At 46.3% G+C, this 17,765-nt stretch overlaps 1 protein-coding gene across 2 annotated transcripts in view; it reads left to right on the top strand.

The window, feature by feature from the left end:
* Positions 1 to 15,630, top strand: part of RIMKLA (ribosomal modification protein rimK like family member A) — a 36,621-nt gene extending 20,991 nt beyond the window's left edge. For both annotated transcript variants that reach the window (XM_060626166.3, XM_060626167.3), the window contains 2 exons: positions 4,892 to 5,095; positions 7,571 to 15,630. In XM_060626166.3, the coding sequence (XP_060482149.1) occupies positions 4,892 to 5,095; positions 7,571 to 8,061 (695 nt within the window). In that variant the 3' untranslated portion in view covers positions 8,062 to 15,630. The remainder of the gene's footprint in view (positions 1 to 4,891; positions 5,096 to 7,570) is intronic.
* The last annotated feature ends 2,135 nt before the right edge of the window (positions 15,631 to 17,765 follow it).

The raw sequence follows: 17,765 nt of genomic DNA, 5'->3' as shown, positions 1-17,765 counted from the left end.
CTCTGACACCTAGGGATGCCACCTGTAAAGGCCAGCCCTGGCTATTGTCTCTTTCCCCTCCATACCCCCAGTCTCCCTGCCTCTCTGCCGGGCAGAATTAACTGCTCGTCTTTCATGTTTCCGTAGCACGTTGACCGTGCCTCTAACAGTACTGTGCTTTATGACAGTTACGGGTGTATGTGCCTTTTCCCCCTCATTGGCTGTGAGCTGCTCAGGGTTGGGAACTCAGTCCCATGCATCTCTGTCCCAGAGTCCTGCTCCGGCGCTCCGTGCATAGCAGGGACTGGTGCAGCAGGTGAGCAGGTACCCCCTGATGCAACCCAGATGGCATACTTAACTGCTCAGGGCATCTGCAGCGAGTGGGGGCACCGTGAACAGACATGTCCTGAGCAGTTCCTGGGATGTAGGGACTGGGCGGTGAAATGAACTGGACGCAGTCACTGCTGTCAGGGAGCTTCAGTGTGTAGAGAGTAGAGTTGGTGGCCTTGCAGGGTGATGGCCGCTGTGGCAGGCTCATCCAGCACCTGCTTGTACCCAACAGAGGGGGACCAGCTCTGCCACGAGCAGGGTGGGCTTTGCTGGCGGGGGAGGAGACTTAGGCTGGAGTGTGCAATTCGAATTGGAGGAAGGAAGTGAAAAAACAGAAGTAGATGTGAGCAAAGCAACTCGTGGGAACCAAGGACACTGTCGAGGAGAAAGAAGAATGAGTTTGAGGGGCAGAGTGGGGCCCTCAGTGCTATTTAGATATGCTACACTGCTGAAGTTCAACATCCCATTTCTTTTGTGCTAAAATATACAGAATTTAAAATTCAACTAATATTATTAGCCTACAGACTGCCAGGGACTGTTCTAGCCTCTGGGGATACAGAAAGGAACAAAACAAAAACTCCTGTCCTCAGGGAGCTCATATTGTAGAAAGGTAAGAAAGACAATAAGCAGAAATTAAATAAAATACATCGTACTGTCAAACGTTTCAAAAATTGAGAGGTAATTCACATAACAAAGAGTACACTTTTTTAAGTGTACAATTTAGTGGATTTTAGTACATTCACTGTTGTGTACAACCATAGCCACTATCTAATTTCAGAACATTTCCATCCCAGAAAAAAACCCTGTATCTATTAGGGGTCAATTGCAATTGCCCTTCCCCTCGTCCCTGGCAACCACTAATCTACTTGCTGTTTCTATAGATTTGCCTGTTTCGGACATTTCATATCGATGGGTCACACCCTATGTGGTCTTTTGTGTCTGGTTTCTTTGACCTAGCATGATGTTTTCATGGGTCACCCATGTTATAGCGTGGAATAGTACTTTGTCCCTCAGTAATACTCTGTTGTATGGATAGACCACATTTTGTTTATCTGTTCACCAGTTGATGGACGTTTGAGTTGTTTCCACTTTGTGGCTATTGTATATAATGCTGCGATAGACATGTGTGTAAGTTTCTATGTGAACGTATGCTTTCATTTCTCTTGGGTATCTGCCTAAGCACGGAATTGCTGGGCCAGTATGGTAACTCCATGTTTCACCTTAAAGGAACTGCCAAACTGTTTCCCACATTGGTTATGCCATTTTGCATTCCTACCAGCAGTGTATGAGGGTTCTAATTTCTCCACATCCTCCCCAACCCTTGTTTTATTCATTCATTCATGATTAGTTGATTGATTTATTGATTGATTTTTTTGGGGGGAGTAGTAAATAAAACTTTTTGATTGTATATATTAATTTGAAAGCTTACAGCCTGAAAAGTGAGCAGGTTTAACTCTTAGAATATACATGTATGAATGTCCTCTTTGCCTTGACAAATAAAGAAAATAGCCCCCACACTTCCACCATAAAAGCAAGCCACAAGCCAAAATACATGTTTTTCAAGCATTAGTGATGTAGAGGCCCACTTCATTTATTTTACATGTTTTTTTAAGATATGGATAAACAACATAATATCAGTTTCAGGTATGCAATGTAATGATTCAATATTTGTATATATTGCAAAATGATCGGCACAGTAAGCCCATCACCATACAGAGCTACAGAACTTTTTTTCTTATGATGAGAACTTTTAAGATTTACTCTCTTAGCAGCTAGCAAATATGTGATTTGTTTTTACCCTTGTGGTATCTTATCATGGTTTTGCTTTTTATTTCCCTAATGACTAATGATGTTGAACATCTTTTCATGTGCCTGTTGGGCGTGTGTAGATCTTCTTCAGACAACTGTCTGTTCAGATCCTTTGTTCACTTTTCACTTGGACTGTTGGTCTTTTGATTGCCGTGTTAAGAGTTCATGACATACGAACATAATTGGAACAGGTTTTTTCCCTACCCTGTAGCTTTTCGTTTTCACTTTCTTGATAGTGTCCTTGAATGCACAGAAGGTTTTGATTTTGATGGAGTTCAATTTGTTTATTTTTTTTTCCTTGGGTGACTTGTGCTTTTAGATGTCATTTTCTGGTTGCTTAATCCAGGGTCACACAGATTGACACCTGTGTTTCCTTCTAGGAGTTTAATAGTTTTCACTCTTACAAATGGGTCTTTGATCCATTTTGAGCTAATTATGTATATGGTGTGACAAAGAAGTCCAGCTTCCTTCTTTTGCATGTGGATATCCAATTTCCCCAGTATTACTTGTTGAAGACTATTCTTTCCCCCATTGGATGCTTTTGTAACTCTTGTCAAATATCACCTGACCATTGTGGGCTCTCAGTTCTACTCTGTTGATCCCTATATCTTTTTATGCAAGACCACACTGTCTTCATTACTGTAACTCTGTAGTAAGTTTTCAATTGGGAAGTGTGGGTCCTCCAACTTTGTCCTTTTTTTTTTTCCTCAAGATTGTGTTGGATATTTGGGATCCCTTGCATTTCCATATGAATTTTAGAATCAGCTTGTCAACTTCTGCAAAAAAAGAAGTTGGGCTTTTAGTGGGGACTGCATTGAATCTGTAGATCAATTTGAGGAGAGTTACCATCATAACAGTATTAAGTCCGCTGGTCCCTGAACATGGGATGTCTCTCCATTTATTCAGATCTTTAATTTTTCTCAAAAATGTTTTATAGTTTTCAGGGGTACGTCTTCTACTTTTTTGGTTAAGTTTATTTTTTTTTATTTTTTTTTTAACGTTTATTTATTTTTGAGTCAGAGAGAGACAGAGCATGAACAGGGGAGGGGCAGAGAGAGAGGGAGACACAGAATCTGAAACAGGCTTCAGGCTCTGAGCTGTCAGCACAGAGCCTGACGCGGGGCTCGAACTCCCGGACCCTGAGATCATGACCTAAGCCAAAGTCGGACGCTTAACCGACTGAGCCACCCAGGCGCCCCTGGTTGAGTTTATTTCTAAATTTTTTGTTCCTTTTGATGCTATGGAATTGTGTTCTTAATTTAATTTTCAGGTTGTTCCCTGCTAGTGTAATATATAGTATCTTAGGGGAAATGGGTTGGAAGTAAACAAATTATAGCAGCTATTAAACTTCAGTATGTGGGAATAAATCTGAAGAAGGCAGTGGGATGGTACAGGCTGTGCCCTTGAGAAAGTTACTAATCTTGTAGACCTTTATTTCCCTCTACTGTAAAACAAAAATAACTATCCTGTTCTAATGGCTTCATAGGGCTAGTATGAAGTGTAAATGAAATAATAAAAAAAACAAAGGGTTTGGCACATGGTAGATGATTAATCTTAGTCCTCTTTCCCACCCCCTCCCCCTTTTTGCTCTGTGCCTAAAAACTAACTGCAGGCTAAGCCCCATACTGGAACCTGCCAGCAACCAACGAACCACGTCCCTGTATCTAGCCCCCATTTCTGCTGAAAATCCTACCTAATGTCCAGGGAACCCCCAGTGCCTCTAATTGAATCCCAGCCATCTGGTGTCAGTTGCCAGATCTCCTGGTGCCAAATGTGCAGTGATGGAGACGTGTGTTGGAGGTTACTTCTCAGTCTCCTAGGCCACTAGGGCCTGAGATCCATCACTCTTTTTATTAAGATTTCAGAAGGGTCCCAGTCCTTTTAAGGTGGTTACACACTTCCTAGGAAAACCGTGTCTTCTTTTCCCATATTTGCTAACAAGAAGGCTCAGACTGGGTATGCTCATGTCAGATTTGCAGACATCAGAATCTCTTGCTCAGATTTGTTGGCTAGTATGCAGATGGAAAGCAGGTGCCGAATAATTGTAAAAGCAGTGGTGATTCAAGCAGAAAATAAAGAATTGGGAGTCAAGAAGGAATGCTTTCCCTAGACAGCATAAGTATAGATCATTCCATCTAGGATTGAACAGGTATAGCCAAGTAAGAAACTTCCTATGTTTAAAGGGAGGAGGGAGTCTGTCAGTGGCTTCTTCTTTGAACTCCCATGGCATTTTGCATAGACCTCTTTTAATGCTATATCATGCTGTGTTGTAGTTACCTTTTGCGGGTCTCTCTCCACCTAGACTTGGAATTCCTCTGAAGTGTGTTCAGTTAACTGTGTTCTGTAAGCGTGGATTGGCACCTGCCTTGTGCCTCGAGCCCAGTGTAAGTTTTGGAGATTAAATAAATGGGGTTAGAGATGGACCCTGCCTAATCAGCATCCTGGGGTGATTGGAGATGCTAACTGCTTTTGGAACTGAATTGACTAGATCCTTAGGATTCTATGTTGGCCTCTTCTCTGTGTCTCTGGAATACATTATTGTTTCATCTTGAAAAAAGAGTTGTTGAGGGAGAGGGACCTGAGTAAAACCAAGAGAAAATAAGGTTCAGTGGCCATTTGATAAGAAGCTCGAGTCTGGTCAGGAAACAGAAGGGGCCAAGGTAAGGCAAGTTTGGGAAGAATTGACAACTGTATGGGCCAGGGAGATGGGAGGGCAAGGACAGGACTCAGAGGCTTCTGTAACTACTCTTGCTCTGTGTCTTTCTTCTTAAAGGAAAAGCAGTTTTTCTTGCAAGAGATAAACATCACCTCTCAGACATCTGCCATCTGATCCGCCATGATGTGCCCTACCTGTTCCAGAAGTATGTGAAGGAGTCACATGGCAAAGACATCCGGGTGGTGGTGGTCGGGGGCCGGGTGATAGGCTCTATGCTCCGCTGCTCCACAGACGGACGGATGCAAAGCAACTGCTCTCTCGGTAAGGTATAAAAGCTCACAGTCAGTGTGTCAGTCACGGGAGGCCACCGGGATTTTTATTAGGATGTTTGCACCCATTCAGTAAATGTGGATGGATCCCTCCTATCTTGTCAAATGCTCTGCTAGGCGCCAGGATCACAGAGAAGAGTTAGAAACGAGCCCTTGCCACAGCGAGCAGTCCAGGAGAAGAATGGACAGGTGTAAGTGCTGTGATAGAGGTCAGGCCAGGGGTATCAGGACACTGAGGTTGAACCCTATCTGGGAGGTGTTGGGACTCAGTCAGGTTTAGTGTAAGGGGTGACAGGGGGATCTGTGTTTGAGAAAAACCCTGGGTAGGGGAGGGATCGAAGGCATAAGGCAGGAAGCAGGAAGATGAGTTCAGAAGATTTTACAGTAGCTCAGGCAAGAAATAATGAGGGTCTACACTAATGCATGGCAGGAGGAGAGTGATTCTGCTTTTACATTGTAATTGAAAATTGTGTTTTTCTTATACGTATGATACTATTAGCTGCAGTTTATGTTTGGGTCAAACGCATAACCCCATCCCATGAACCTATTGTTTTTTGTGGGGTTTTTTTCTTAATGTTTTTATTTACTTTTGAGAGAGAGAGAGAGAGCGAGCGAGCATGTGCAAGTGCTAGCGGGGAAGGGACAGAGACAGAAGGGGACAGAGGATCTGCAGCAGGTTCCACCCTGACAGCACAGAGCCTGATGCGGGGCTCGAACTCACCAACTGTGACATCGTGACTTGAACCCAAGTCGGGTGCTTAACTGACCGAGCCACCCAGGTGCCCTCCGTGAACCTGTTGTTAATCTTGTTTTCTGTTATGGTGAATGGAGATGTTCCAGGAGGGATGTAAATTTTTGTCCCCATCAAAGAAAGCTCTCGTCACCCTCATTGAATGAATGTGTGTGTTGGTAATATGAAAGAAACAACAACAAAAAACAACTATGGTTATTTCTTAAATGGCCCGGTGAGTGTACCAAGGCTAGTGATTGATAAAGAGGCCGAGACACAGATTCGGTCCTTCATTAATACTGGTTAAGCAGCCACCACGAGCAGACTCTGTGAGTATAGCGATCAGCCGGGGAGCCCCTGCTCTGGAACAGCTTACGGGTCCATGAAGGAGAAGACACGAAAGCACATCATTGCAAGACACTGTGATGAAATCCTGTGAGGGGGGCAGATGCTAGGCTCAGGCTGACACAGTGCTAAGTACCCAGCATGCTGTCCCATCTCATTTTCATGTGTGGTACCACCACAGTGAGCCTCGTGGATGATGCTGTCTTTTTTAGTCACCTTACAAAATCCCTTCTTTAACTAGGAACCACACAGTTTTGTCATTTACCCATGTTACTGAGCTAGTCCAAAACTCTTTTATAGCCTTTTCCTTCTATAACCTAACAGGTGGGGAAGGGACAGTGTTAAGGTAAAGACGTTAGTTGTTGGACCTGAGAACACAAGTCTTAAGTCTTTCCAGGGAGACTATTAAACCTGAGGTCTTAGCTTTGTGGTACGTAAGGGCAGTCAGACTCTATGTGTCTTTGGTATAGGATTTTGTCTCATAAGCCTTTCCGTCTCCCTCTTCCTAAGACATAATGTTAATTTTGCTTTTTCTATACGAAAGGAACACATTCTCAATGTAGAAAATTTGGTAAGTATGACAAAGTCAAATGAAAAAAGATGTCTATCATTAATCCCACTCCCTAGAGACAGCCATTGTTAACATTTTCTTATCATTATTTCCAACAACATCTATTTTATTTATTTATTTGGAGAGAGAGAGAGAGCACGCATGCACAGGGGAAGGAGGGAGGGAGAGAGAGAAAGAATCCCAAGCAGGCTCTGTGCCATGAGCACAGAGCCCGACATAGGGCTCATTCTTACAACTGACCTTGAGGTCACGACCTGAACTGAAACCAAGAGTCAGATATTTAGCTGACTGAGCCACCCAGGTGGCCCCAACCAACAATATCTCTTTGCACACTTGTGGTCATACTGCACAGTCTTCAGTCCTTTCACGTGTTTTTCCAAAGGATCACAAGCTGTCTACAAGCATTATTATTAATGATTCTAAAATATGCTGCTTTCCTCCATTAGGAGATATTTGTAGCTTTTCATTTATTTATCAACAAATATTTAGTGAGTGCCTACTATGTACAAGTATTTCAGTTTTCCAGGATTTTAAATAACTCTACCATCCATTTTGTGCAAAAAGCTTTTTTCCATTATGTAAGCTTATTTCCTTAGTGGTAGGATGAGTGGGTCTGAGGAAATAAACATTTTAAGGACTCTTAGATAAGACATGACCCTGTTGTTTTCCCAAAGGGTGTGCTGATTTCCGAACAGACCTTCTGTGAGTGATGACAATGCCCGTCTCACTGCCCCTCCTTGGCATTCCCCATCTCTTCTTTGAAGGGTTATTGTGTCCTCGGTGTCTGATGTCACCATTATGTCACTGTGCTTTCCCCACAGGTGGTGTGGGTGTCATGTGCCCGCTGACAGAACAAGGCAAGCAGTTGGCTATTCAGGTGTCCAACATCCTGGGCATGGACTTCTGTGGCATTGATCTCCTCATCATGGACGATGGCTCCTTTGTGGTGTGTGAGGCAAACGCCAACGTCGGCTTCTTAGCCTTCGACCAGGCATGCAATTTAGATGTGGGTGGCATCATCGCGGACTACACCATGTCCTTGCTGCCCAATAGGCAGACTGGCAAGATGGCTGTCCTCCCGGGACTGTCCAGTCCCAGGGAGAAGAAAGAGCCAGATGGCTGCACTTCAGCTCAGGGAGTTGCAGAGAGCGTCTACGCCATCAACAATGGGTCTACCTCTAGTGAGAGTGAGCCTGAACTGGGAGAGATCCGGGATTCCTCAGTGAGCACAGCCGGGGCCCCGCCCCCCATGCTGCCTGAACCTGGCTACAACATTAACAACAGGATTGCTTCAGAATTAAAACTTAAGTGAATTCCTGCTTTTTGGGCAGCATTTAAACCAAATCCTACTGCTTCCCTATAGTTTTGAGTGAATAAAATCTGGACTAATGTGATTTCATTTGCACAGAAACTAGAAATCCCATCTGGGCACTCAGCATTCTTTCTAACGATGATTTAAGCAAACGGCTTAGCTTTGTGGTTTTTACGAAGACTAACCTAAAGACACTCACCACGAGCAACATCCCGACTGATCAACTTGAGACCGATGTCTGCTGCGAGCACTTGGATATACGGCTGACTTTTAAGGCGCTGACTCTGTCCTGCTGCTTCTGGCTGTGATCAGCAGAGCCCATTAACTCAGAACGGCCCCTGGAAATACTGTACTCAGAAGCCCCACTGGACGGAGGCGGGTGCAGAAGAGACCGAATGTGACTGCGGTTATGTGCTCTTCGTTAAGTGTGTGTGTGATGTGTGGAGAATACACGGTCCAAACACTATGAGAGGATCGATCTCTGCTCCCCGTCAATCACCATCTTGGCCATATTTCTCTGACACTCAGGATATGGTGTTTTAGGGAGCTTCCTCATTAGCAGTGAAGCACTTTGTAGAAAGTTCGAGATTGAACGTTCTTTGACTTCACTGGTTGGCAGATAATCCTGCTGCGTAACTGGGGCTTTCTACAAATTGCTTTGCCGCTCCGAATTTATAGACCCGCTTCAACTAATGCCAGCCCCAGCAGCCTCTTGCACCTTTGCTGCCTTTGGCCTCAGCTGGAAATGCACTTCAACGAGCTAGTGGCCACACACTTTATTTCTTATGCGTGCACTAGAATTGAACACCATGAACTTTCTTGTCAATGGACTCTGTTCATTTGTCATCCAGAAGCCGGTGGGTTTTTATCATAGAAGCTACTGGAAGATAATCATTTTCCCTCTTCTCTCCTAAAACTTTGTGTACTGCTTAGCTGTAGGAGGTTTTCTTGTACGTGTTGGTGTTGTGGGCCTGTTGGGTAGATTGAGCCATTGGAAACACACTCTAATCCCCTTGACCTTCTAGTCCTATCCAGGTTTCAGAGACCTGTCCTTACCCACTTTTCCACACTGGGGAGACTCAGGTATTAGGAATTGCCCATTGCACATTTTGGGGGAGGACGGTGTTGGATAATGTAGACGTGACACCAAGTGCTTTTCATTTTCACTCTTTAAGCAGTAGATGCTGATCCTTCCCTTGGGAGAAATCATGGAGATAGAGTTTTCCATTTCTGCTCATATGAAGTATGATGAGAATGAGCAAGGCTCCCTCTTTAACCAAATACACTAAAACGTAAGCCCTCAAGAGTTACCATAACCTATTATTTCCTCGAGAGATCATACTCTGGAGCTGTGATGTTACGTATGCCAAGAACACATAGACTTCCTCTTTGGAATGATCTCTGAAGCCATGCAAGGTAAGAGGCCTCCCAGCCTTACAGTGAGACCTCGTTTTTCACACCACCCCTCCCGAGAGGTAGTCCCAAGCTCCATCACCCATTTTATTTATCAGACTTATCTTCTAATGCCCTTTGGCTCTTCAAAAAAAAAAATCATTCCTCAAAACATAAATCTACCCATAAAGGACAAAGACCTACCAACACTGAGGAAGCTCACAAGTGGACAGTTTCCAAGGAAGGCTCTAGAAATAGTCTGACTTAAGGTCAGCTTCACTGGACTAAACATCCATCTTCCCAAGGTGACTAGTTTGAAGGCAGCAACACCCATTTGGGTGTATAAATTCCTGTACTTATTCTGCTGTAAATGTAAAAATGTGTATAAAGCCAACACTGTCACGTTTTTTCACAACACATCTAAGTAGCAATTGGCTTTTAAAATATTGTGGCTAAAAGCACATCTCACCAAGTAGTACTTAGACAACTGAAAAACGTTTGGCTCCATGATACGGAGATATGCACTACACCATTGTAGTCTAAATGCAGTCCAACGTAGGGTGCATGCCACTCAGTTGTAACTCTAGTAAATTGTACGGTTGACGAATGATAACGCTTCACCTTTATACAGGTTACGACATTTACCTTATCTTTACCACTCAGGGTGGGTTTAGGAGGACAGTTCTAGGTCTGTTCTTGTTGAATTGTCCAAATGCTTTTGACGTAAACATCTGAACTGAGTGATGACCTTCTGGAAGCTGCATTCACTCATTCCCACCGTTCAGTGTAAGCCCAATCCCCCCACCTTATCTCAAAGGATACTAGCGGGCCCTGTGCTAAGCAGAGCAGCTAGAGGGTGCTTCCGGATTTGTCGAAGGGGGCTCATCTTCCAGCTGCTAGTGACATCTATAGTCATTGGCACCATTGCTTTTTGGCCCAGCCTAGAAGCAGAGAAAGCTGGGTCACACCCAACTCGTAGCTCCCCTCCAGGATTTCCCCTACTGGCCGTGGGCCCTGTGAGCCTCGGTCATGCGTCTGGGCCACACTTGTTACACCTGCGGACCAGACCTGCTGGAAGGAACGCGGGGCTCAGAGCCAAATCCCGGTCTTGACTCTCCCCTTAAATAGCTCACTAACCTTGTGCAGTCAGGTGGAGTCTGCCTCCATTTTTCCATTCTGATAGGGGAGATGCCTACTCTGTTTACCTCTTGGGGGTGCTTTGAGGTTGACGCGAGTTAATTAATGAGACTTTGCATCATGTGGGAGGTGGTAGAAGAATACCTCCCACATCTGGTTTTATAAGTTTCTCCTCACCCCTCCCCTGAGGGAGTTAAGAAAGAAAGAGGCCACGAATTCTTGGCATCAGCACATTAAAGAGTGTCAGGGGAACCTGAAAAGGATGCAGCTTCTCAGAGGCTTCACCGCCTGAAAGAAGGAAGGCTCTCCGTGTACTCGAACAGCCTTCTGGATGTATCGTATATAACCGGAAACTCCTGACTCTCCTATATCAACTAACGGTCTTCCTTGTGTAACATAAATTGCAGTGTCTGTACACGGTCTTCCCATTATCTTGAAACTGGTCGAAACTTGAATGCCAATAGCTCAGTCACGCAGAATATATATGATCCTGCACTTGGGAAAAATGTCTTCATGCTATCTGTCTGATTGCTGAGGGGCATGGGGTTGCCAGAACGTGCGTTTGGGCCTTTTAGGTCTTTAAAATCCGATAAAATCCTAAGCTCTTACTATCACCGTTGCAGACTCCCTGCACGCAGCTCAGAGGGGATTCTGTGACAGTTGGGGGTGGGGCAAGGAGGAAAGGGAAGGAGAAAGGTCTTGGATACTTTTGTGACATTTCAGGGGAAGAAATAAAAAATTGGATCATTTGGAATTCCAGGGGGAAAGAGGAAGAAGTGGCTCTTCTGTGGATTGTTTTAAGGAAAGAATCACGCACACGTATTCATTAGAAGTAGGGGTCTTTGAAACTCTTCTGTAGAAAGAAAATGAGATGCACGGATTCTCATGAACCCTGAGGAAGTGGGAGAGACATCCCCTAGCGCTTTATGTCCTGATGAATGTTGGTCTAAGATGATGCAAATCCAGTGGAGATTGAAGCAGCTCACCGGGGGTTCCAGGATCCCCCTAGTAACAGCTGGCCCTTCTGGAAGTTAACGACCAGAATGCCACGTGCAGGCAAGCTTAGAGCCACAGCTCTCTGAGGTGGGTCTAAGGAGCCATGTCAGACCGAATCCAAAGGCAGTAAAACAGGACACTTCAGCTTAATACTTTCCTTTGCACCTGGAGGTGAGGCTACTATTTGCTGTAAGTCTATGCAGATGTTCGGGGAAGAGTCCTGACAACCGTCATCTTTGTCCCTGTCCCTGAAGTTAGTGTTGTTCCATCTGTTGCTGCAGCCCAGCAGCAAGCCTGGTCCTATTTTTGCCTCTGAGACTCAAGATCATGACTTTAAAATGTTTCTACCTGGAGAACCCCCATCTCAGGAATATGTTGTTTGAATACTTTCTTAAAACTATATTATGCTTCCATTCCAAGCCTACCGTCAGACGCTGCAGCCCTCCCTTCCAAATGAAAATTTTTTTCCTTCAAGCTCTTCCGTTTCTTTCTGGTGTGGCTCCTGTGCCCACATGTGGCACTTTTCTGGGCCCTTGTGCCGGCATCCCAACCCTGTCTGGTAGTCTCACTGTGCCATTTCGGGTTCACTGTGGCTTTGAGGCAATACTGGGAAAGTCACCCATGAAGCCAGATTTGAGGACACAGGAACAACAGCGCTTTGGACACCAGTTCAGTTCCCCATTTTATAGATGGAGGATCTGAATCCCAGAGGCTGAGATCATTTAGCGAGTCAGCCACAGGGCTGGGACCCGGGCCGTCCGATTCCCCATTCTGGTTTAGCATGCTGCCAGAGGTGGCTCTGTTCTTCCCTGGCGCCTAGCCCTTGCTGCCGTCCTGGGCTCACCCTCTGCCCTTTTTCCTGCTGAGCCTCTGCTCGGGATTAACGTGGTGTTGATGTGCCAGCTCTGAAGCGTTCGGCTCTTGGATGGCTTGTAAATGAGAGCCCCAGAGGTGTATATGAGCTTTCCATGGTGTAAGCTGGCCTAAGGCCCGAGCCTTCAGACCGGCTAAGACCATTTAGCCCTGCCCCACACCATCCGTGACAGAAAGAGGGAAGGTCCCGGCTGAGCTGGCGGAAGGCTCCCTCGGCCCCAGTTTGGCTGATGTTTCCCCACTGCGGAACTTCTTGGATTTGTAGAGGCTTTTATGGGCCTCTGTGGAAGCCAAGGGCTTGAAGGGCCCATATTTCTCCCATCAGGCACCCCTGCAGGGGCATCCTGATGGACGCACACGCTCCAGCTACAGCCAGCCACAAAGTCAAAAGTTCGCTCCCTCTTGGTGCTTCAGCTCCATGGCGCACCCGCCTGCAGCCAGCCACTGGGCCGGATCCCTCCCTGTTGTAGCCCTCATGTCAGCTGAGGACCATCTACCCCTCGAGATCCAGACAAGCCTGATAACTGGGCCTTCAGATGTCTGTGATTTCTAAGGCGCTTACATTGTGGCAGCCACAGCTGACTCCAGACTTCTACCTCATTTTAAGCAACGATGGAGTCTCATCCCTGCAGTGCATCAGCTGACACGAAGCTCGGTTCTGTCCCCCATTTTCACACAACAAAATGCAAATGAGCCAGTGTGTGTGTGTGTGTGTGCGCGCGTGCATGTGCGTGTATGAGCACGTGTGTGCTTATGTATCTTTCGAAGATGTGAGAGGAAAGGACATTGCAGCATAGCAGACAGGGCACTCCCATTCATTAAATGTTCTTTTGATACGCTACAGAGGAACCCATAACCTTCCACCCCACAAGTACCTGTCTCCCTTCTTGGGACAGACCCAATTCATTTACATTCTCTTGTACAGCAGCATAGCCAGTCCTTTCCTTAATTTGATTCCTGCCAATGCCATTACCTTTAAGATTTCCCCTTCTCTAACAGGTGGCTTATTTAAAAAAAAATTTTTTTTTAATGTTTATTCATTTATTTTGCGAGAGAGAAAGAGTTTGAGCAGGGGAAGGGCAGAGAGAGAGGGAGAGAGTATCCAAAGCAGGCTCCATGCTGTCAGCACAGAGCCCGATGGAGGGCTCGAACTCATGAACCCTGATATCATGACCTGAGCTGAAACCAGGAGCCAGCCACTTAACTGACGGAGCCACCCGGGTGCCCCACCAGTGGCTTATTAAAGGTATTTTCCTAAACAAAGATGGCTCCCTCCTCAAGAGAAACTCAAGTGTCATCTCCCAAGGTGATATTTCTTTCCCACTCTGCTAGCCAGGCATCACCACGACTGGCTGTCAGGATCGTCACGCTTTATGGAAGGCAGCACGAACTCACGCCAGTTTGAGTTAGACATCCCCAGTTCAAACCCTGACTCGATAACTTCTAGCTTGGGAGACCTCAGGAAAGTCAATCTTGCCAAACCTTTGTTTCTCTACCTATAAATGCGATAAATACAATCTTGAGTGTTTGACCACAAGTGTTTGAGCACTTGACCACATGCCTAGCCTTCAGCAGCTTCCTTTCCTCTTGCTTCCTCCACCGTCAGCAGTCACAGACAGCTCCTGACGGTGACCGTGGCTCTGTGCCAGGAGATAAAAGCTGGCAGACAGCAGCTTTCCAGCTGGGAGGGCGAGGAGGGCCGGCAGCTGCTCAAGCATGCCATGGCTTAGGCTTAATAATTGGAAGGCCCCCTCCATGCTTGAGATGATGCTATAGTGTAAGAGGTAGGTGGTGTATTTGGCTTAGGCTTGTATTTGAAGGAAAGGCTGCCTCGGACAACTGGGAGGCTGGAAAGCTGCTGAGCAGCCTGACCTTGGATGATTTAGCACCTGGTTTCCTTGGCTTTTCCTGTATTAGGTTTGCTGGCCTTGCATCAAATGGAGGGAGGAGGTGCCAGGGACTTGAATGAAATCTGTCAAACAGAGGGTGAGGGGAGTGCAGAAGGCCAGGGTGGCGCAGGGCACTCCAATAGCCCAACGGCACCATCTGGACTTGGCAGGGATGACAGCCCTGAGATCAGATGGGGAAGCAGCCGATACAGTGGCTAAGGTCCTGCTGGCCTGGGCCTGTCCTGAATGAGATGCCCATAATCTCCTGTCTACAAGGAACGCTCGTCTCCTGAAAGGGGAGCTGGGGCTCTCGAGCCCTCTGCTGAACTAACAAAGGTCTCTGTGAAGACAGGATCGGGCAGGTCGCTGGTTCCTTTTAGTCCCACCCGGAAGTCCCCCAGAGTGCCAGCGGTGTGCTGGAGCCGGCCCGTAGTGGCCCGTGAGAGGAATTTGGAGAGCTGGTTTTTAAACACGACCATCATTAAACAGTAAATTCTATAAACCTACAATTAAAGTATATTAAAAACATAGGTGATAAGTACTCAAAACTCATCACTTCCTAATTATTTTACTACATTTTGCTATTCTCGATGCTCTTGAGGTTACGCTGTCCGTTGTATCTGTGCGGTGGAAACGCCATGTAACGAATGGCGAGCTGCTCGTGCGTCTCTTCAAATGCCCCCCATTCAGGGACATCACGTTGGCCACTTGAAATCAGCCGTGGTAGGATATGTCCGCCACAGAGATGCGTATCCAGTTGTTCCCCTCCCCCCCCCCCCCTGCCCCGGAGGGCTGGTTGTTCAACATTTGTCAGTACGCCACTGCCACGGGGTGACGGAGAAAGAAACTGAGCATTGGCACACCTGACCCCAGGGAGGTGGCCTGTGTGATGTATTTCTCAGAAGCGAGTGTGCTGGTCTACTGTGCAGAGCTGGCAAAGGAAAACACTCGAAAATGCTGCTTCTCTGCCTATTTTGTCTTGCCTCTGTTTGTCACGCGTGAGCAAGGTGTTTAGTTTGCTCCTAAACTGAACGGAGTCATGTGTAGGTTCTGTCTCACTGTGGGCTGTGCTTCAGTTCCCTCCAGGAAAGTGCGTGCGGTTCCTCCACCCTAATTGGCAAACTGGAAAATGTGCTATAAGGGACGTACCTTAACTAGGCATCAAAGGAGCTCATTTCCAAGTGGTTTCTACAGCAATAACAATGTTAACTTCTCCGACAGGGAAGAAATCATTCCTAAATGATTGTTTTGCTGTCTTTGCTTTTTATTAAAATTAGTACTGTGGGACAAAATGCCTTGTCTGCCTTTGTTCTCCAAACCCTGTGCCTTTTTCAGTGAGAACCACATGCTGAATCTACATTTTATTATCTTCATATCATAAAAGGAGGGAAAAAGCGTCACAAAAACTTCATCCCATTCACTGGCACACCAGCTGCATTCTGAAAAACCGTAATTTTCCTTTCAAGTGCCGAGTGTCATCTGAGTTGTAACACCGCCAACTCTCAACCGTCAAAATGATGGAGGAAAATACTAATGCAGATCGTGGGGGCTTGTCATGGGCCTGCTCCGTGCGTTCTCCTGGGCTGACATTTGAACTAAGACTCAAATAGCAAGAAAGGGCTGAAGGCCATTAACGGACGGATGGCCGCGTGGTGCAGTCAGGGTCACGGGGGACCGAAAGGATCTGTGTACCCATCTGAAGAATGCTCCCAGGTCAGGCTGAGCCGGCAGGACCTGTGTCCGCATAACGCTTCGCAGGGCTTCCTGGCAGAAAACTGCGATCTGACCTTGAACTCACCGTGGTCAGCACCAGGCCTGAGGCTCCTGAACTTAGGCTGTTCCTCAGTTTGTGAGGGGGAGGGAGCCCAGCCTGAGGCAAGAGAGTGGCTCCATTGTTGCAGCCCGGGATGATTTGGACATCGCTACTGTCATACCACTCGTGCTTCGAACCACATACTGGGGAATGTGACCATGTTTCTTTTTATTTTATATGAACATCTTTGAAGGACACAAAAGCAAAGAGTTTAGGAAACCACCCAGATTTTAAATTATCAAAAGTTTCTATTTTTACTGCATCTACTCATTTCTTTTCCTTACTTAAGCATTTAATACAAATCCCACACACTACATCTTTTCTCCTCTGCATTCTTCAGCATGTATCTCTTTTTTGAAAGAGGGCATTTCCTTATGCCTTGACCACATCTACAAAAAAAATGAACAATAATTCCTTGATAACACCCACTTCCCATTCTTTATATTTATTTATTTTTGAGGGGGGTGGGTAGGAGCAGAGAGGGGGACAGAGGATCCAAAGCGGGCTCTGCACTGACAGCAGCGAGCCCAATGTGGGGCTCGAACTCATGAACCTTGAGATGATAACCTGAGCCGAAGTCGGACACTCAACCGAGCCACCCAGGTGCCCCACCCACCTCCCATTCTATCTCACTCCCCAGGTTGTCTCAAGAAGAACTACCTTTAGCTGCACTGTAGACCAGGGCATTTGATGGGGCAGGAGGTACACTGGAAAGGGTGGTGGTCATTTTCCCACCATCCTGATTATGGTTCTGGCAGAAACAGTGGCACCAGGGGAGACACCACTGGAGGGGCACCAGCTGCCTACAGACACCCTCCCAAGTTGTGGGATCTTGGGATTTCTCCTCCTCAAGGAATAAGCCTATGAAGCTCCCCTTTTATTTTTCAGGGTCCCATGGTCTTCCTCTGAGACTTCCCCAGCCTCCACGCTGCTGGCACCCACCTGGCTGTCACACTGGTACCCACTGCTTCTCCTGCGGCTGTGTCTTTCACTGCAGGAATTGCCTAAATCAGGGAAGGGGCTTCTCCCAAGGATGACCTCTTTCCCCAGCCTCAGATCTATTGTACCCTCACGGAATCACAACTCTTCAGATCTCCCAAAGATCCTTGGCTTCTTCATTTGTTAGAAAATTTTGGCTGTGGGGAGCCTGGGTAGCTCAGTCGGTTAAACATCCAACTTCAGCTCAGGTCAGGATCCCACAGTTTGTGGGTTGGAGCCCCATGTCGGGCTCTGCGCTAACAGTGTAGAAACCTGCTTGGGATTCTGTCTCTTTCCCTGTCTCTCTGCCCCTCCCCCACTCACGCTTTTTTCTCTCTCTTCCTCTCTCTCTCTCTTTCTCTGTCTCTCTCTCTCTAAAAAATAAATAAATAAACTTAAAAAAAAACAGAAAAGAAAATTTTGGCTGGATTTCTCATGAGAGACCAAGAGGACGTCTAAGGAGGAGCTCACTGTCACATCCGAAGGCGCACCTCTGACTAAAGACACAGGGCAACCGATGTACTGCCTGCTCAGGGATTTTCTTTTGCTGCAAAGAACATTAAGACAATTGCTGAAATCTGAATAAGGTCTGGGTTTTATTGTCTGATAGTATCATATCAATGTTA

This window comes from Panthera onca, chromosome C1, assembly GCF_046562875.1.
Source record: "Panthera onca isolate mPanOnc1 chromosome C1, mPanOnc1 haplotype 2, whole genome shotgun sequence".
Taxonomy (NCBI): Eukaryota; Metazoa; Chordata; class Mammalia; order Carnivora; family Felidae; genus Panthera; species Panthera onca.
The sequence above is the reverse complement of the archived record's forward strand: the minus strand, read 5'-3'. Positions and strand labels throughout refer to the sequence as shown.